Below are 20,959 nucleotides of genomic sequence, written 5' to 3'. Positions count from 1 at the left end.
AAACAAAACCAAACAGCGCGTTCACGCTCACGCCTTGATTTCAGGGTGAAAAGGTGTCGGAGTGTGTGCCTCACTCACTCTTCCTCATCCCGGCGAAGGGGTCCTTGGTGTCGTACTGCATCCTCATCATCATGTCAGGCATGCTGAGGCCCTGCTGGTACGGAGCAGAGGGGGGCAGGGTGGGAGCCCGCTTCTGGAAGGCCGGGTCGCTCACCTCTGAGAAGGGGTCCTGTATGCTTACACTGCTCCTGGACAAAGCAAGGAGGGTGAGGGCAGAGAAAAAAGGACGGGGGAGGAAACTGTATGAGAGAGGTGCTGACAATGGTTTGAACACACTGAAAATATGGACATGGTGTTCTGTGAGATGCAATGCTGTAATGTATGGGAAACAATCTGTTCATTTTCTCATTTTAATTGTTTAAATGATGCAATTTTGATTTGAACACCAAAAGATATTGCGCTAACACAAATGGCTGATTTTAATATGCTGCTCGGTAGTTTAATCTATGACCAAACATCCTATTTTGTGAGTTGATATGAATGTGCATATGCAAAACCTTGAACCTACAATAACAGTAAGCAGGAAGTACAACACTTTGAGTGGGAGCATAAAGGAGCATAAAATAGCAACTATAAGCATCTCAAAAACTTCAGTTATTTAATTTTTTGTCGCTTTTTTGTTGTTTTATACATTACGCATGTACTCACCAACATATGTCTAAATGATGACAAATACACCACTTCAGAGGTTAAAACACACTTGTTAGACAAGAATTATACTTCTTAAATAATATCATAAAGGAAGGAAACAAAGAACGCTGCCTCTTTTGCTCTGTGGTTTCAATCAATATCAGAAAAGATGAAGGAGGACGACTTAAATCCTCATATAAAGAGAAAAAAACACAAAAGAAAACATCTCAGTCTCACCTAAACATAGCTGTACACAGAGATCTCTGTCTTTTAAATTCTGTTTCATGAAAATGCAGTTGTCTTTAGACATAATTTTATAGGTTTATACAATTTGTGCTGACTGACTCTGATATCACACGAACCAATAACTTGTTAAGAGCAGAAAGCAAAACGAATCAGTCCTAAAGAAAAAGAAATGGTACCATGATAGCAGAAGTGGGAGATTAAGTAACACTTGGTGGTAACCAGCAAAAGCAAGAGTGAAATCAGCAGCAGTAGCATACAGTAAAGCCGTGTGGTACCTGTTGGGGGGCAGCGGTGTGACCTGCCCCAGAGGGGTGGTGGCAGGCGTGGGGGGTTTCAGATCCCCTGCTGCCTCTGCTGTAGAGCTGCTGCCAGAGGACTGGGGGGTCTGTGGTCCTTGGAGGGAGCCGCCTGAATTAGCTGGGAGACACAAGTAGAATTATTACTACAGCCGCGTGTTGCATGAAATTCACAGCAAAAATCACAACGCATTCCGACCGCAGAGAGCTCCCCGGCGTCTTAGAGATATGATCTTGAAGCTGGTTTGAGTTAGAACGGCCAAAGTGGGATTCCACTGCAGCAAGGTGCTGTTTAAGGGAGATAACTTTGGGCTTAAGGCCAGAGCACTCACACTGATGCCCTACATGAGAAGTGAGCCCGAGCAAACAGCCTACATGAGGGCAGAGAAGATGGGAACGGAGGGACTGCTAAAGAGGGGCCAAAGGAAGAGGAGGAGATGGAAGAGGATGCAGGAGCAGAGGACACAGTGGGGAGAAGGGAAGGATTTCTCAGAGGGAATAGCCCACTCGGGCGGTTGCAGCTCTGCTCTTAATTTGAAAGCTGTTTGAAGATGGTTTAGCTGGCTTTTTTTTAGGTGTGCCATGGACTTGTTGAGAGGTTCATGTGGAGGCCTGAGCTTGGGGGAAGGGATGTATCTGAAGAACATTTACTGCATGTATCTACCAGGAGGGTAAAATCAAATGACAATGACGCTGAGAAAGTAAGTGCTGATGACTCTCTGGGAAATAAAGTATATCCCTTTACACAGAGACTCAAACTGGGGTTAAAACTGGGTTAGTGTGCTCTCTTGTTATGACACCACATTTCTGTGACTTTCTCAGTTGCGATGACTCGGAAATTAGGCGAGCTCCGAGCTACAAGAGCCCTCCACACAAAGAAGACCCAACTCTATAAAAGCTAGGGATACAAATTCCCAGAAGCAGGTTTAATGGAAAATGCAGACTGTTCCAGCTAAAAGATGACAAAGATGGAGAGAGGGAGAATATGAAAGTATCCTAATGAGCATTTAGCGTAAGAAGCCTTTCTCTGAGAGCCTCAGTGGCCTTTCCCTGCACCACACGTTTCCACAGAAAGAAAAGAACCCCGAAAGACTTCAGCTTTAAAAATTCATGCTAATTCTGAATTATTCAATGATACCCCCTGCCTCTACATCATAGGAGAGAGAAGAGTAAGAGAGAGAGACAGGGGAGAAATGGTTATCCCATGATGATGAGCAGAGGTAGGAGAGAGGGCAAAGACGGGTCAGTGAGAATCCTTCACTTGCTGGGATATCCCAGCGTCCAAATAGAAATGAACACACACACTCATGCCCACATGGAGAAAAGCAAACAATGGTGGGGTTAGCCAAGGTTAAGAGGTTTGGCATTCTTCAAGAGCAAGCCAGCCGACAGACAAATACATAATACGGAGGAGAGGTGGGGAAGAGCGTGAACTCAAGTGCCCTCTGCTCCACATTCAGAAGGAGAAAAAATGACAGAGGAGGCGATGAGGGGGAAAAAAAAGAAGTGTGTGTGCAAGAGGCATGTGGCTGACGTTTGATGTGTGTGCGCATGAGAGCCTGCGTGTGTGTGTGTGTGTGTGTGTCAGCGGGTGACATAATCCAGAGGGGTGGTAGTGGTTAAAGGGGGGAGAAAGAAAAAAAAAGTCAGTCAGCTGAGCCAGTTTTGTGAATGAAAGGTGACGGCGAGGTCGAGTTTGTTTACGTTCTACATTCCAGTCCTCATTAATCACTCCCCACCACCAGCACCACACACACACACACACACACACACACACACACACACACACACACACACACACACACACACACACACACACACACACACACACACACACACACACACACACACACACTCTCTACACACTCTCTCCCCACTCCGCCACCCGCTGGACAAGCTCCCTCAGTGACATCATTGGGCTGTCAGTCTATATATAGGCTGGCGGGGTGTCAGTAGGGCAGTTTGCACTTCGGTGCAGGCAGCGGTGGAGAGCAGATCAACGCAGAGGTAAACAAGGAAATGGATGGGATGTTTTTCCTGCTTTGTGAAACTGTTTGATTGAGCTCATTTCACAACAGAATTTCAAAGTTTGGTGCGTAACTATGGCAACAAAGAAACATGCCCCAAAGCTCACTTATGCAGAAGTCTATTAAAAGTATCCGTAACTCAATACAAGAAGAATTACTGTGTGTATATGGAGTATTAAACGGCATCTTAAAAAAGTTAAATTTGTTAAATGGACTCGCAAACTGCAGCACAAGCAGCAACAAAATCAATCTACATAAAATGATCCAGCAAAGTTTATGTATATTAGAAACATCGCACCCTAAAGGCATTTTTAATCTGCTTTGACATCAGGTACAAATTTAAATGTAGTCCTGAAGCCTTAAATTGGTACAGGAGAGTAAAATAACGCAGAAACACTTTTAAAAAATTAGACCGGCAAAATCCTGTACATTCACACAGTCAGTCAGACAAGTTGCATATATGTTATCTACAGCCAAATTATCCAAAACACCTTATTTAGAACAATCTAATGTAAGTGCACCTGGAATATGGGATGAAAAAAACTTCCCTGCAATATCCTAAAATCTTGCAAGTGAGCTTAAAAAAAAATTACAATTGTCAACCCCATAGATTTAACTGATTTGATTCAGCCATACGCCATGTATAAGGATGGGTGAACAATCAGCCATAGGTTTGGAAGCTCACTGTGGTGACTCTAGCCCTCACAAACTTGGTAGTGCCTGACTCTGTCTAACTCCTGGTTAATCAACAAATGAGCAATGAGGTAGATCATGCTTTGAGCTAAGGTGGACCAAGGAAACGTCTCTGAGTCATGGTTTGTTCTCTGGCAGCACCAATCTATAACTCAAAGGGGCCATGCCGTTAATTACATAACATGCTTTAATATAATTCAAACAAACAAGTTATATGAGAATTCCTCCCTTTTGCAATTGTCAGGAATGTAAAAGTAAGCTATAGAGACCAAAACCATTTTTGTCCCAGTCTGTCAACATGTTATTTTTCTGCTGTAAAGTTGGCCATTTTACTGTGTAGATCCATGGGGATTGACATACTCTTGGAGCCTCAAGTGGCCATTTAAGGAAGTGCACTTTTTGGCACTTGGCCATTAAAGCTGCTGTCCGGAGTTTGAATCGCAGCGTCTCCCAAAACACTGGTGGTCCCACCCTCCGTCCCTCTGATTTCGCCCCTTTATTTGTGCACGCGCGCAGTACATGAGAGAAGTGCCCGGAGTGCGGCAGCATCTCGCCTGTTTTGCTGTTTTCCCCTCTTCTACATTTAGTACATTTAGTAAATAATAAAGGAATTACGTTTGAATGCTGTATTGAGTCTAACTTGTCCTAATATCAAAATAACATGAATCTGCTAGGACGAACTAGTAAAGTTTCAATATGTGATTACACTCGTGTATCCCTCTCGATGACGTTGTTTATCAGACTTAGTGCATTTACGCGTGTATATGTGTTACATTGTTTATTTATTTCTATCTAGAGTTCAGAATTGCATGACTCCTCTGACGAAGAGTATGTCCCAGACGCCCCAACATCTTCCTCCAGAGGTCGGGCATCTAAACGAAGCCGTCAGGCGGGCTATGGAGGCCGTGGTCGGGGAGCGACGCGAGCACCCCGAGCCAAAAAACGTCCTGCAGTCTCTTGGCCTGACAAGTCGTGGGATTGGTAACTTTTCTGGAAGTTGCTGATCCCTGATGCTCTCTCCTCCACAAGCAAAACAAATGTGCGCGCGGTTGCGTAGTGCGTAGCTCGCCCACCTCTGCATGGGCTTGCTTGCTGTGCGCGTAACCGTTGATTGACAGCATGACAAAGCTGAAGCTCGAACTTGATTGGTCGGCAGCAACCGGCGCTTTTTGGAATAACATGGGGGTCTATGAGAGGAAGGCGGAGCTCATGAATAAATTTTCATATCGCGTTATACTAACTTTATATTATAGTATCGAACTAGACTAACACATTTAAGCTTTGTTAAAAAATGATACATAAATTGAAAACAAACGGAAACTCCGGACAGCAGCTTTAACTCAATTTTCCAGTCCTGGATGTCGCTGCTTGTATTAAGCACAATTGGTAGGGTGGAAAAAACACATTAAGTTGGGTTGTAATTAATACAGACTATTTACAACAGATAGTTTGGCGTTTCTGCTTCTTTTTAAAAAAAGAATAGACTCATCTGATGCTTGTCTACCTACTTGTGTTTCATTTTGCCTACTCGGCTTCTCTGCACCGCCACTGTAGTCTTAGATCTCAGCAGCTAATTTGATGTGAAGAATGTAAGAAATGAGAAAAAGATTCATGTTGTTACTGTCATTTCCCATTTAGATGAGTATGTTTTTAGGATTATACACACTCTGTTGCACTCAAAGAACACTTTGTATGAAGACAGATTTGCTGCTCGTGTTTAACTTGCTTTTAGCATCACAATAGCAGCTCGTGAGGACCGCACACCCTGACAGGTGGTATAAAAATATGCAGGGGATGTTGCTTCAATCAAATGTCGCAGTATGAGCAATTTACAGTTGAGTGCTGCATATCTGAAATGCAGCCCAAACACCACAAGCACTGACCTTTTCACAGTACAGACACTATCTGTGATCATGTGTACCACAGTCCCATCAGTTGATGCTGGCAAAATGAGATTCAGTGAAACTGAGGTGTTTAGATCCTCTTGAATAGATGAGAAAGGGCTGAATTATGAATTATAAAGTGTTATGAGTGAGATGGAGCATGAATTCATTTAAATGTGTTTACGTATGTGTGTGGGTCATGTGTGCTCTACGTATGCGCATGTGTATGCAAATGAAGGCAGATGCTCTTTTCCACCCACAAGGAAAAGCAATCTGCAGTGTCTCAGGCAGGTGAAGTGCTCCGGCGTTCTATTTAAAAGCAAGGGTCACTTTTCTCATCTCCGCTGCAAATTAGAGACGTGACCTTACTTCTCTATTGGCTCCAACTCTTTCTCTCTCCTGTCCTGATCCTCACGTCATAATTGCGCACAGAGACACATGATGTGAGCGGGCAATACACACAAACAAGAAGAAAAATAAGCAGCCTTTGTGTTGCGGTAGCACACCAAAACAATATTACTTAACCTCCTAACGCACTGTAATCAAATAAAGGCGAGTCTGGGATTTGAGGTACAAGTGGTGATCGTATCGCGGCTCACCTCCATTAAAATAAGAATCATCTCATCAGAAGAGTGTTAATGTTCATCCATGTCTCTCGGGTTTGAAGTTGTGTACATGCGTTCTTGGTGCAATCGCGCCGGCTATTTTTAATCATAAACGTAATCAGAAATGCAATGCAACAGTAAGTGGCTGGTCATGGTACTGAGGGGTTGTTGAAGGGTTAGATTATAGATTTTGTGTTTAAATAGCAGACTTTTGCATGATTGAATATGCAGGTGCAACATACAGATGGGTGAAATTATAGGAAAACCTTGAACCCAGTCAGGGAACGGTTAAATATTCTGAAAATGATGGGACTCATGCTATGTCTTTCGCAGTGTCCGAATTTTTCACCAGACAGAAGATTTTGGACAAATCAAATCAACCAATGAGGGGACATCTATCAGAAGAATAGTGTTCCACACACTTGTAGAATCAATTCCAAGGTGCACTGAAGTTGCTCTGGTGGCACACGCTGGCCCCAACACCTTACTACGTTACTTCATGTCGGGTTTTCCTTTATTTTGTCACCCATCAGCATGTGGTATATTTGATTTCTGCCAGTTCCCAGTCCTCCAAGATGCTAGAGCAACAGCTTTGTTCACTGGAATGTTTTTTCACACAGCTGCAAGGATCACACATCGCTGTTTCTCTGATGATTCCTGACACATTGAGTTTGATCAGCAGCTCCTGCTGTTCGGCTGCTGACAGATGGGAGAGAGTAGATGTAGAAAATAAAAACGAGAGAGCCACTCCGTTATCAGGCCTTACCAGGTGAGGGCGGCTGGATCTTGACCTGCTTCCTGTTGTCCCCTCCGGCCATGCTGCTGCTGCTGCTGCTGTCTCCTGGCGGCTCTTCTCCCCTCTCCATCTTGCACTCATAGGCGAACAGATACTGGATGTACTGCTTCTTCAGCGAGCTCGCCGAGCTGCTGGATGTGCCGACGTTAAGGGTGGTGGACAGCTCACGCCACTTCTTGTTCTTGTTTACCTTGAAGCGATTGAGAGAATAACAAGATAGCGGGAAGTTAAACGACTGGCAACCGGTGCTCGTGTTCTCTCTGTAAACAGTTAAGTGTCCTGGTAGTATCAGCTGCACACTTGTCATTCTGCCTGGAGTAAAGCAGACCACATCCTACTCATTAATCGAAATATGCATTTCCACGGCTGGGCACTTTGTGTTTTTGCTCTTGCTATAACCACAGAGTTTTAGGTCACTTGTGAGCATTGCACATAATTTAACACTGCAGTTTTGAACTGAAACGCAAAACAGCTACACATTATAAAGCGAAAAATATGCCGACCTGACCCGAGCACACGGATTTAATCAGCTGCTTCTCTTTCACGGTTTAGGTGGTGTTCCTTATCTCCAATTACGAGAAACACTTGTGCATGTACTGCATTATTTTAGACAGTATGTTCACCCAATATTGCAACGACAATTTCTAGAATGACTTTTCCGTGGAAGAACTTGAGCCCTGACTGCAACACCATCAGACCTTTGGGATGAAGCTGAGAACCACCTGTGAGCTACAACTCATTCGTAACATCTGTGCTGATCCTCACAACTGCTCCCTGCAGCTAGGATTTAAAATCTTACGGAAAACACAATTCGAATAGTGGTGGTAGTTATAGAAGCAGATGAATGCCTGTCATTTTAAAATATAATATAATGTGGAACAGTCAGGTATCCGTATATTTTTGCTCTACAATGTATGTAATTTCTTTCTGAGGTTAGTCAGCAAAGCTTTATATGTTTTATATTTTTATAACATTGGGTCAGACATACATGGAGCTATGTCTTGTGACACTCTAGGTAGATTCTCCAAGATTAATTTTATGTATCCCATTCTCTTGAGTACATCTCTCAACATTTACAAGCGGACCATATGCCATGCAGCTAGAGTGTATGTTGCTGAAGAATACTAAACAGCCTGTGTACACAAGAAGAGCGAAATGACTTTATTGTATGTGAGGTTAAGCTCTCCATAAAATTCTCTTTTAAAGTCTATTATCGCCAATATTACTCCATCATAACAACTTGCTCCCTGTGCGTTACCATGGCGAGGCCTCCTATCTCCCGAACAGCCATGTAGAGCTTCCAGAGGTCCAGTGGCTTCTTGCCCACGGCGGGAAGCTGGGCAACAGGTGTGCCTCGCTCCTCCATGAAGTTCAGGTAACGCTCCACCCAGCCTCGCCTCTCCGGCTCAACGCCCAGCTCATACAGCCGCGTGATTCGCTCACCGCTGAGGGAGGAGGCGTTGGGGTTGGCTTTCTGGTGAGGGACAGAGAAAAGAAGAAGAGCTGAAAAACTGGCTTTACATACACTACCAGTCCAAAGCCTGGACACACCTTCTCATTCAATGCTTCTTATTTATTTGTATTATTTTCTACATTTCAGCAGTACTGAAAATTTACACTTTTTTGTTTGCAATATAATTCCCTATGTATTCTTTTATAGTTTTGATGAATTCAGTATTAATCTACAATGCAGAAAATGATATAAAAAAACCACTGAATGACAAAGTGCCCAAACTTTTGACTGGTAGTGTATACTGTATAAGACATAAATCTATTTTTTTGTTGTAATGAAAAAGCTGCAAACTACACACATATATATGTATATACAGTATATTGAGCTGTTTTTGTACTTTTATCGCTATACTTGACAAGTGTGGAAACATAAATAATTTCACACGTGCTGAAATGGTATCCTCACTGAAAGCATGCTCTCTATATTCTGTTTTTGTACAGTACAGTCTACTCCACAGTTTATTTTTCTTTGCCCGATCCTTTCGCTGTTTTCTGCTACAGCAACCCACTCTCCCCATGAGGATCATTAAAGTTTCATCCCTTATTTACACATTCTGAAGTGGCCCCTTGGTTGAATGACCATGCAAAAATAAACACTTCTTTGGAGCATTTCGCTCAGTGCGCAGCCTGTGTGTATTTCAAAGTTCATTCACAGCACTTTCATATGCCTCAAGTTCAAATTGGTGGACAAAGTTTAATCCCACACAGCAACGTCTGGCTTCGATCCAGGTTCAGAAAGACGTCTGTGGTCTGAGCACCAGCTTTTGATCAAGTAATTACGCGATAATCCTTCAGCTTGTCCATAAACAGAAATTCACTTAAGTAGCTTGTATTTTTAAGTGTTTGCGCCTGAATAGCATATGTACAAATATGACATGGAATTCCTGTGTTTGGTTGGTGAATGCATCCATGCAAACAACACACGGCTACTAGATCTTACGGGGCTGGAGGGAGTCTTGAGCGGCCAAGGGGGGCTGCTGATGCTGTCGCTGTCGTCTCCATGGTAGGAGGAGAGGCTGGCGGGGCTGGGTGAGAGGGGTGAGGGCACGGGGAGGGCGCTGCCTGGAGTGGCCGGCTGGGACGCACACTGCTGGGAGCCGCCGCTGCTGGTATTGTTGATGTAACCGTCCTGTAGCTGTTGCAGAGAGATCGAGGACACAGGGGGAGATATTATTCTTTTTTTTTTTTTTTCCATTCCACTGCATGGTTTGACCATTGTACATTTCAGATTTCAGCCCAAATGTGGGGCCAACTTTCAAAAAATGATGCTCTATTATGTATTTATTTAATGTTAAATTGTTTTATTAGCTCTACCTTAGCTAGTTAAATGCAATTTAAAGTAACACATCAGTATTAACATGATCCAATAAGATGCATAAAAGATAAACCTCCTCATGAAGGAGCTAACAAGAGGCCACTCTGCAAAATGAACACTACTGACATTAAAGTGCATTTAATAATCTTTATAAGAACACTTTTATGGTTTTTATAATCAAACTACTCATTTTAGTGTAAATAAAACTCTAAATGCTGGTCATTTATAGTGAATACTGCTTCCTGCTACTATGTCTAGTATTTCTCTTTGCTGACATACACTGCAGAAGTACAGTGAGTGTGTGTGAAAGCCTTTTTACGCTTAACTGTTACTGTGTGTGAGAGTACATATATAAATGTATCTATTTGCATGTAAAGATCTGGATAAGAGTTTGAACACGCATGCAGATCAGTATGTATTAGTGTATAACGTGTGTGTGTGTGTGTGTGTGTGTGTGTGTGTGTGTGTGTGTGTGTGTGCACGAATCAACTACAAGCTCCACTTTTGTGTAAATCACTCCATGTGTGCAAGTTTGTGTCTGGCTATGAGAGTTCTTCACTGTGTGTGTGAGTGTGTGTGTCTGTGTGTGTGTGTGTGTGTGTGTGTGTGTGTGTGTGCAAGAGACTGCGAAAGTGGGAACAACAGCTTGACAAGTGCTTCTGGTCTGTGTACAGAATGCTCATGTCAGCAAAACCTTATCTTTCTCCCTCTCTCTTACCCTGTCTCTCTATCTCTCGCTCATTTTCTCTCTCTTGGCAGACAGATCATCTCTTTTGGGAGCACTGGGGGTCTTTCTGGCTGCTCTGACTGCCTTAAATAATTCAAAAGGCCCCACTACCGTAATCAGCAAAAGAAAAGACAGGGATTTGGAGAGAAAAGACGTGTAGTGGATGTGATGGAGGCCTGTGTGTGTGTGTGTGTGTGAGAGAGAGAGAGAGGGGTTGTTAAGCAAAAACAAGGGGAGGGGGTAGAAAAGAGCAAAGAGCAGAGTTCTGTTGTTGCTGAGTTGAGCCAAGCCGAGCTGCTATTGTAGGGCAAAACGAGAAGTCAGCATTGTGTATTGGGACGTGTGTGCGCTTGTGTGCGAGGAAGTAGTGTTAAAGAGAAGAGTGATGCATATGTGTGTGTCTGTGTGTGTGACAGACTGAAAAGGCTAGTGTGTGTCATTTTTGTTTTTATGTGTGCACATGCGCGTGTGTGTGTGTGTGTGTGTGTGTGTGTGTGTGTGTGTGTGTGTGTGTGTGTGTGTGTGTGTGTATGCTCTGTATTTCTGTGTTGTTGTTTGAATGTGTGTACTGCAGATGCCAAGCCCTCTCTTTCTCTCTGTGTTTCCCTCTTTATTGCAGCTCGGGCTGCCAAAACATCAGCAAGAAGAGAGTGCTGGGGGCAAAAACAAAGCGAGGAAAACATTAGGAATGGTAAATGTTAAACAAATCATTAAATATGGTGAGAAAACAACAGAGAAACGGCCCACTGTGCTGAGGCAGCATATGCTGATCAGATTTGGTTTGCTTCATTTGGGGAGCAAGATCACAAAAAAAACACACACAAAACCAAACAAAAAAGCGAGAGACGGAGGGAACTGTGTAGAAAATGGGTTGAGGAAGCGGTCAAAGAGGTACCTTTGGTTTGTGGGGCTCATTGGCGGAGCTGCTGTCGTCTTTGACGTCTGTTTTCGGCTTACCATCCGGGCTCATTATACCATCTCCCGACAGTCCCATAGGTCCTTCAACGGGCATGATCAAACATTTACTAAAACATATTTGTACCAAACTTTTTACAAATAAAAAAATGCACAAACTAATGTGGAACTAAACACAGGATCGTAGATGTTTTTTTTCTAAAGCTTTTTAACAATATGGATGCTTTCACCACAGCCAGACGAAAAGATATACTTTTTTGTATAAGGTTGATTCATTTTGTTTTAACTCCCTAAATGAATGGTGCCTTCTTTGTGTGGGCTGAGAGCTGCTGGATAATGGCTTGTATAATGTCACAGACAATGTAAAATGGTTTAATGTCTTGACACAGTTGAAATGTTATGTTCTTTCTTCCTTTCTGTCTTCTCAAGGCCTCTCTAAAGCCTGTCCGGTCATTCATAGTAAATGGAAGATTGTGAAGGAAATGTATAAAAAGACTGCTTCTTTAAGAGGACATAGAAAAAGGAATGAGATAAGACTCCACTAAAAGCAAGCCAATGTGCCCTTTCAACCGTTTCAACCGTTTGGGAGAAATCATCCATGTTCTCACATATTCAAATGGGTAATAGAATGGAAAGGTTAGCATTCAAGAGATGTTGGCTGACAAGAAGATTTGTTTCTGTTTTCAAAGACATTTGCGTACCTTCATTAGGTTTCAACTTGAAGAAGGGTTAAGATCCTTAAGACTACTTTTCATTGCGCCAGCTGCATATTTCTTATTACCAGAGAGAAGGGGTCCTTGGATACAAGGCTCCCCTCTTTATTTTTCCCTTGTGTGCTGTGGCACGGTGGGAAAACTAATGGCTTTTTACCGTGCCCACGGGCAAACTAGATGAGTTTTGAGGAACCTTGGCACTCTAATTCGTTTGAAGTTTTCCAAATGTCACGCATTCTGATATTTGGTTTTGAATAAAAGCTGCCTTTCATTTTGGGAGCAACAGTGCTCTCTGATGTGCGTTTAGCAACAATGCAGCGGGGTGAAGGGCTGAAAGAAAAACTGATGCACCACGTTAATCTTTGCTTACTGGAGGGCCAGCTCTATGGGAGAAGTAAAAAGCAGCGAGAAAGTAACTGGCAAATTCTTGATTTCTTAGCCTTTTACTCTTTATTTTTTGCTCCTTGTTCTCCTTTCTCTCCGTCTGTACGACTCTGAATGGAAGTAGTCCTGGTTAGATTCTGTACACACTGATATAAACACATGGGTTGGGTGGAACAGCATACTTTAAGATTAATGCAAGATGAGCCAGTATAGGTGGGGTCATCACTTCATTTTAAATCTCTGTTGAAAGTGGGCTGTAGTTGTATGAATGGGCTTTTGCAGGGAGAAGAAATTTTGATAATTCAGCCAAATCGCCTCCTATGTCAGGTATGTGTGTTTTCTCAGTTTCAGGGGGATTAAATGATAGCATTTGCACTGTTAACGAGCGTTTCCTCTCCCTGTATGTCAGTTAAAAAGCATACAAATGGACAATATAGACGATAAAGTATTCTTTTTGTTTGCATTAGGTAAATACCTGAGGGGGCCATACTGTAGCCTGGACCTTGTGCGTTGCCCGTGGCTGAACTGTTGTTGCCCGCTGGCTGACTGTAGGGGACAGTGCTCGCCTGGCTGATGCCGGGGCCTTGGTAGTTGCCCTGCCTACCACACACAGAGGAGAAAGATGTTAGTAGATTTAGTGGAGATGAATCCAGCTCGATTCACAATGTGATGACAGGCTGTGAAGAGATAAGTGGGAAACAGTGAAAGCTGCAGAAGAACAGAAGTCACATAATCATACAGAGATATTTGGCAGTCTGTCACTGCCGTCCTCCTTTACTGTTGTAGTAAAAACTGAGCAGCATGTATATCTGAAAGTCACAATAAAAAAGCAAAGTACACAACATATCCCTGATCAAACAAACAGCTCTTCCAAAAGATTGAAGATGAGCACGCGGCATCAGAAAAGAAAAGAAAAAGTCTTCTATCCTCCCCTCGCCGCTCTTCTCCTCTACAAATCCCCGCTCTGTTCCCCCCCCCCCTCTTTCACTTCCTCCCTCTCCCTATCCCACAAGTCATAATTTAACTAATTAAGGTGTGCTTTTGGAGAGGATCATGTTATTTGTTGCCATGGTGACGGCAGAAATCAATGCCGCTCAACCTCCCTCCCTCATGCCTCCCATCTCCCTCTCAGGCGGCTCATCACATGGTGTTGCAAGTGACATCAGAGGGGCTTATCTGCAACCTGCTGAATACAAGCCATCCGTGTGTGTGTGTGTGTGTGTGTGTGTGTGTGTGTGTGTGTGTGTGTGTGTGTGTGTGTGTGTGTGTGTGTGTGTGTGTGTGTGTGTGATTGAAAGCAGTGTCTATCATTGCATGCCAGATAGGCTGAAGCCAGTGACATAGGGGCTGAAAGGGAACACCATGTTTGGAACAATTTGGTCTATCTCCTGCTAACTCAAGATTATCTCCTGGACAACCATATAAAAAGACTTGGAGAGAGAAGGGAGGGAGACTGACAGAGGGAAGGACATGTGAGGTGAAGAGAGACAGAGGCCTGGAAGATGGAAGAAAACGCCAGGGAACTCAAGGTGAAATAAAATTAGACAGGAAGAGGCAGAGAACTGAGAAAGTCGAACGGTAAAGACGGCGAATGGAAAGCAAAGCAGGAGGGGAGAAGGGAGGCAAGGAAGCGAAACATGACAGACCACAAGAAGGAGTATTTGGCCCGAAATGTGGAGCTGTTTTATGTGGACGAGAACACAAATGCTATCCGGATTTATGTCAGTCAATTCCCTCCTAACTGGCATCCTTCTCTCTTTCACACAGACACATAATGTAATACCTCATGTTGGAACCGATACACATTGCCTAAGAGGAGGGATCGGCTTGGTAAACCTCCCTATAATCTCATCTCACAGATGTAATTAGTCATAGAGCACGGCTGATGATACATATGTAATCCCTCTATGGGGGCCGAGGTGCACAGGGGAGCTCCATGGCAAAGAAACAAGCACACCAAATCCATGCTTATCTGGCCCCATTTCCCTATAATGGGGGGAATATAGACTCCTTCGTTTGCTGCCTACGTGTTCCCTAAAAAGCTCTGCGTGAGTCAAGACACAGAAATAAATTTACCTTTTGATCGTCGCACCTTCTCAAGCAAGTAAAGAGAGGAAAAAAAAAGCATTCTGCATGCAAAACTCCCACAAAAGAGAGCGCTGATACGCCAGCGAGGAAAAATAAGTTTAGAGATGCCAAATGACTTCGAGCCTCATTTATCCATACTGTAAAATACGCCCCTCACCCACCTTAAGCAATATAAGCACAGGCTCTCATGTGAAATGGTGAAATATCCAAATCAACAACAACAACAGTGGTTGGTGGTTTTCGACTGTGGCGCTCTCCCATTATGACTAATTCATGTCATAAAAAAGCCCATTAGAAAGCACTTGATGGAGGCACCGCACAGCGTTTAATCACACTTAATATATGCATGTGCCGCTATCGAGGATGGGGGGGTAGAAAGAAAGGAAGAAAGAGAGAAAGAAAGAAAAAAAAACCCGGCACAGCGCATTCATCTTGCTCTCGGGCACCTTTGTGATGGGGGGGTGGTAGGGGAGAGAAAGCATCCTGTTGCCGCAGAGGGAGAAAGAGTGAGTGAAGGAAGAGTTGGGGGGGGGAAAGAGGAGGGATGGCAAGATGGAAATGGAGGGAGTGGAAGAAAACAAGAAAGGAGGCGGAGGGAAAAAAATAAGAGAAGGAGGAGGAGGGATGGAAATTAAGGCGAGAAGAAGCCTGAGTACTGTGTTGTATGGGTCCCCGGTGGACCGATGGGGGGCGTATTTTCAGCTCAGGGCCCCAGAGCTGGAGGTAATCGCTGTTCCATGAGACTGAGCCGAGGGAACACACACACACACACACATGCATACACGCACACACACATGGTAAGAAACACAGAAACAGCTATCCTAACACCATCAGGCCGGTGCACTCTCAGTTTGTTGTCTAGGAGCGGCCTGAGGAGAGAGTGAAAGAAACAGCGCAGAGAAACACTACTCCGAGTTCACTCGGCCGGCGCTGTCTGAGTTAGTTTTGACACAATATTGGAGTGAACGTGTACGAAAATTCAGATTTGGCATTGAATCTTCGGTTTGAGCTGTCCGGCTGAAATAAAGATCTTTGAAATGCAAACCCAGTGGCAACTACAGTCCTATTGTTTTTCAATAAATTCTATCTAAATGCTCTACCCTAACTGTCCTTCACACACACACACACACACACGCACACACACACACTCTTTTTGCTATTCAGTCCACGTGTGTGAAGGGCACCAGAGAAGGCCACTTTCACACCGTGGGCAGAGTGTGCGTGTGTTAGAGCGTGTCCTTGTGTTCGTGTGCAGGGTGGGTGCCGTTGCCAAGGGGATGCCATGGTTACGAGGTGCCAGCCAACCAGCTGACGGTGTCTCTCTCGAAGTGGCAGCGCCTTTGTCCTTCATTCGTGGTGACAGGCCACGCTGATGCCTCCCAGCTCTGCTAACTGGACGAGACAGCAGAAGCGCTGGGACTGCAGGACTGTGTGATGGCTGAGCAGCCCTCCCTATCGATCCCTCTGCTCGCTGTGTGTTTAAGAGTGTGTGGAAGAAAGTGAGGGAAAAAGAGCCAGAGACAGGCTGCTGGATGGAAGGATGGAGTGGATCGGCTGGAGGCTATGAATTATATATGGACCCAATCTGTTCTCAGGGCAGCTTGGGCTCATTGCTCCTCCAAACTCCTGACTCAACTCACCATGCACACGCACACACACACATATAGACAAACACACACAAACGCACAGAGGGTACACCAGAATAGACCTCCCACAAAAAATAAAAGGACAGCTTTTAACATATTAAATCCAGAGAAAAGCTACTCTTCCCTTCTCCCTCCCCTCCTTCCCAAACATCAAACAGCTCAGGATGGATGGATGGAGGAGAAGCCATTTATTTTGCCCATCTAATGAAAGCAGAGCGCTCTACTGCGCTGCCAAGACTGCGAGCGACAAAGCGCCACAGGCAGCATCCCCCGTTCTTGACATTCAAGCGCTGCTCTTATTTATTTAGCAAATTTACTTACTAAGGAGGTCAGAAATGAATTATTTGGCGAGGATTTGCCTGGGAGCACTCTCCTCTCCTCTCTTCTTCCCTCTTCCAACATTTTTCTCCCTTCAATTTCCCTTTTATTTATGGCTTTTTTTTCTGAGCTTTGCTCTTCTTCTACTAAGTGCTTATTTTTCCGACAGTTCGCCCGTTCCTATAGCTCCAGGAACTTTTTGTAGAGTGTCGCCGGCAGCACTGGAAACCCATTTGAAAAGCCAATTCTGTCCTCAGAAGCTGCTGCCAAGAAAAGCTTATACCTTTTAATACTTTGTGTTCTCCTCTCTTCTCTAAAATAAAAATCCCTAACATCAATCTCCAACGTAAAAAAAATTTTGCACTGCACCTTTTTTCCAAACTTGTGCCACCTCCACATTGACAGGCTTGACATGGGATGCATTACGTGAACATAGCATATCAAACTGATAAGTGGCAGCCAACTACCTCCCAAAAAAACTCAACTTTTGATACTATTTTCTGCTGCCAGATTGACCAGAATCTCTTTGAAAAATTAGGGAGCATCAACAAGACAAACTCCTCTGTTGTTGCAGTGACTACATCAGCAGCAGAAGCTTAAATTACCAGAATAAGTAAGTGATGAAGAGACTTTGTCAGAAAAATCAAAGCCATATTTCACTATTTTAACATATAGAAGAGCAACAGGAATTTCCTTTAATGCTCTCCAGACTCTCTAGGTTAACGGCGCTCCTTTCAACAACAAATCAAACTGATTAACTGATAAAAGTGGGACATTTGTTTCTGCTGGTGGAGGAGAAACTCTGAGAGGGCCCAGGGGAAAAAAACACTCCTTACGCCACACTTTATGAAGATTTAATCTCGACCCACGCCTGAAGCCATTGGATACCAAAAAGTGGCCCTTCTCTGTTTATTTGCTATTCTTTTCACTCAGTGTAATGAAGCCGGAGTGTGTCGACTGGTGTGTGTGAGTCAGGAGAGGAGGAAGACGGGGGGATGAGAGGCAGAAATGAAGAGGATTACTGGTGGGGATGCAGTGAAGGGATGTGTTAAAGGGAAAGACGAGAAGAAGCCGAGACCAGCCGATGAAATCTTCGCTAACTAGCCCCTGATTTGGAAGGTTGGGAGCGGGTGGCTGTGGCAGCCTGGCTGGATGCATCAAAGAGCACAACGAGACATGCGGTATGACTAACAACTTGTTTCTCAGACAGAGAAGAACTAGGTCTGAATGTTTCACAATGTTGCACTGAGATCTGGAGCGCAAACGGGGTGCTGGAGCCTTTAACTGCAGGTTTTCGGAGGCCAATTTTCCCCTGATCTCCCTCAGATGTTCTAAAGTGGGATCTGAGGAAGAAAAACATAACAAGTCTGTGTTGGAGACAGCAGAGAACAAAAAGCAAATTGGGAGGAAGAAAGACTAAGGGAGATAAAACAGTCTGGGTAGGATAACAGAGCTGCACAGAGACGGAGAGGGCGATACAGTTGGGAGAGTTGGTATAAAGAGTGAAACAGGTGGGAGGAGAGAGGAGAGAAGCAGACAAGGAGGGATGAAAGAGGCAGAATGAGCAGCAGCAGACAAGAACAACAGCGAAGGTGAGACAGGCAGCACTTTGACGGAGGATTCTGCTGAAATGTCCATCATAACAAAACATTTAGGCACTTTTTAAAATAAAAAAATCTGACAAAAAGACTTTCTTTAGAGAGAATAACTCCTATCATTTGCAAAAATGTAACATTCTAATAAAAAGGGTAGCATAAGTATGACAAATCTTTCAAATATGTGAACACAGATCTGCCGTGGAAACCAACTGTCTCATCTAGCTGGCAATTTAAAAAAAAAAAAAAAGAAGCATTTTGTTGTTCTAAATATCCAGTCTCGGCTTGTTTTGCTTTTTGGAACTAACGGTGCGATTTGAATAAACACAGTCACAATTGGGAAGTGAGCATCAACAGCCATTGTAGCTGAAGAGAAAAAGAAAAGACAGATTTCAAACAGAAAATGAAAAGAGACTTTCCAGTGTGATTTTTGCAACACAGTAAAAAAAAAACAAACCAGAAAAAAAAAGAAAGGAGACACACAACGCATTAATGACTGCTTCATGCCAAAGATGGAGATAAAAACACCAAACAAAAGAACCCGGGGATACTTTCACTGTTGACAGTGAAACAAAGTGGATCGCTGTAAAGTTGGAGAAACAGATGAAGACACAAACATACTTTTTTTATTTTGCCAGATTTGTAAACAAATACAGAACGCGAGTGGGAGAGAGAGGTAGAGCCTTCACCTCCAGCAGCAGCTCGGCGAGCGACACCTCTCTGGTGTCTTGGTGAATGTGAGGAGAGACTGACAGCCAGTCTGATTGGTCCCAGCAGTGGGGATCATGTCATGCCACTTCTTATTGACAGCCCAGCCATCTCTTAATGGCTTGGCCAGCATTTGCATTGCTGTGTGTGTGTGCAAAAGTGTGTGTGTGTGTGTGTGAACGGCGCACTGGGCCCCCCTGATGCATGTAATTAATCACACATACTGTCAGGCACGTCACAGCCCCCCTGTCCACACACACACCATATCGTGCACAAAACAATCTGAAACTCAGTGTCTGTGTGTGTCCATGTGTGATACCGCAGCTCTCACTTGCCATTTGAGTGACTAAGAGACGTGTGTGATGATACTGATGACTACTGTGATGATGATGATGATGATGAAGGTGATGATGGCAGTTACAATGGTAACGATGATGACTCCTCTTGTTTCGCTGTCAGAGGCAGCTTGTGAGAAATATCGCCACGATGGCTTAAAAAACCGGTTGAGTCACGGCATTCACACACACACACACACACACACACACATGCAGCCAGACATCCCAACGCAGGACCTACCTATGTTGCGGTGAGGGTGAGGGTGGCAGGACGGGTGGATGGTGATGGTGAGGTCTGGGTGAAGGTGAAGGTGGTGGACGGGTGGAGGGAGGGTGGGGTGAGGGCCAGTGGGTGGAGGTGGGCGGCATCTGGGTTGGGGACCTCGCGTAAGGAGGCAGCCTGCAGACCGCCGACAACAAGAGAAACTTCATCTGAAATATCATCATCGCTGCCTCACAGGCTTCAGTCTGACTCATGTTTTTCAGCAGGAATGGGACCGAACATTGATAAATGTTAATCTGCCACTTCAGTGTGCAGAGTGCTGGAGACACTGCTCCCGTGATGCACTGTTGTGGGAAAAAAACCTGCACCGACTGGCGGAAGCGCAGAAACCCATTCTTCCTCTCCGAAGACAGCCATGTTTTCACAAGTTCCCCCGGCAGGGTTCAGCAAAAGTTTACTGCCCACACAATCCCACAACAACCCCTGTCTCCAGCACTACAAGCACTCATATAGTCAAAGCTCCAACCCTGATGGAAAAATAATACCCCTTAACTCATATACTGTTATAGCAGCAAAGTGCTTTGTATTTGTGTTAAGGTGCTCGGTGTCACCTCCGTCTCTGGTGTTTTCACAGTTAAATCTGTGTTTTGCTTTTTCTTCTTTTATGTTTTGACAGTGCCGTATTCAGGCCATGCAGCCTTCTTACGAGCCAATACCTCTCTTTTTGCAACAAATGGCACTTGGTGTATAGAGCCAGATATCAAAATGTCAAGCACTTTATGAGATGTGTGAAAGTAAGGAGAGCTCCATAAATGGCTCATAGAAGAGAGGAACCCCAGAGAACAAACTCCTGCCTGCACATGTGAAAAGATTTGGAAAGAAAGAGTGAAACTCCATGGCACAGAAACTCTCTGCGGTGCTTTTCAGCACACCTCCCCACAGATGACCCTGCAGACAGAAGTCACTCATCAAATCGGAATCTAAGAGTCGCTTGTTGGCTGCTATTGTTAATATACAGAAATAATATGGCAAAATAACCGAAGTCTGACAGCCATTTCTGTAAGAACGACACCAAAATACAGTTTCACTACATTTTTTTGGTCAAGATTGCTCCCACGACTATCATGGCATTGTTATGTGGATGTGTAATACATTTCACAGCTCATAATAACACGAGTGTTCTCATCTGAAATCATCAGGCGCCTTCTTTACTTGTTTTAAGTAAATATTGATATTCAAAATGG

The 20,959-nt window shown here is 44.1% G+C and overlaps 1 protein-coding gene across 1 annotated transcript in view; it reads right to left on the bottom strand.

Moving 5' to 3' along the window:
* LOC110961282 (AT-rich interactive domain-containing protein 1B-like) overlaps window positions 1-20,959 on the bottom strand; it is a 184,839-nt gene that overhangs the window by 7,100 nt on the left and 156,780 nt on the right. The window contains 8 exon segments of the mRNA XM_051957767.1: window positions 79-248; window positions 1,212-1,353; window positions 7,207-7,426; window positions 8,495-8,710; window positions 9,689-9,883; window positions 11,686-11,789; window positions 13,278-13,402; window positions 19,734-19,892. Coding sequence (XP_051813727.1) covers window positions 79-248; window positions 1,212-1,353; window positions 7,207-7,426; window positions 8,495-8,710; window positions 9,689-9,883; window positions 11,686-11,789; window positions 13,278-13,402; window positions 19,734-19,892 — 1,331 coding nt within the window.

This window comes from Acanthochromis polyacanthus, chromosome 1 (assembly GCF_021347895.1).
Source record: "Acanthochromis polyacanthus isolate Apoly-LR-REF ecotype Palm Island chromosome 1, KAUST_Apoly_ChrSc, whole genome shotgun sequence".
NCBI lineage: Eukaryota > Metazoa > Chordata > Actinopteri > Pomacentridae > Acanthochromis > Acanthochromis polyacanthus.
The sequence above is the reverse complement of the archived record's forward strand: the minus strand, read 5'-3'. Positions and strand labels throughout refer to the sequence as shown.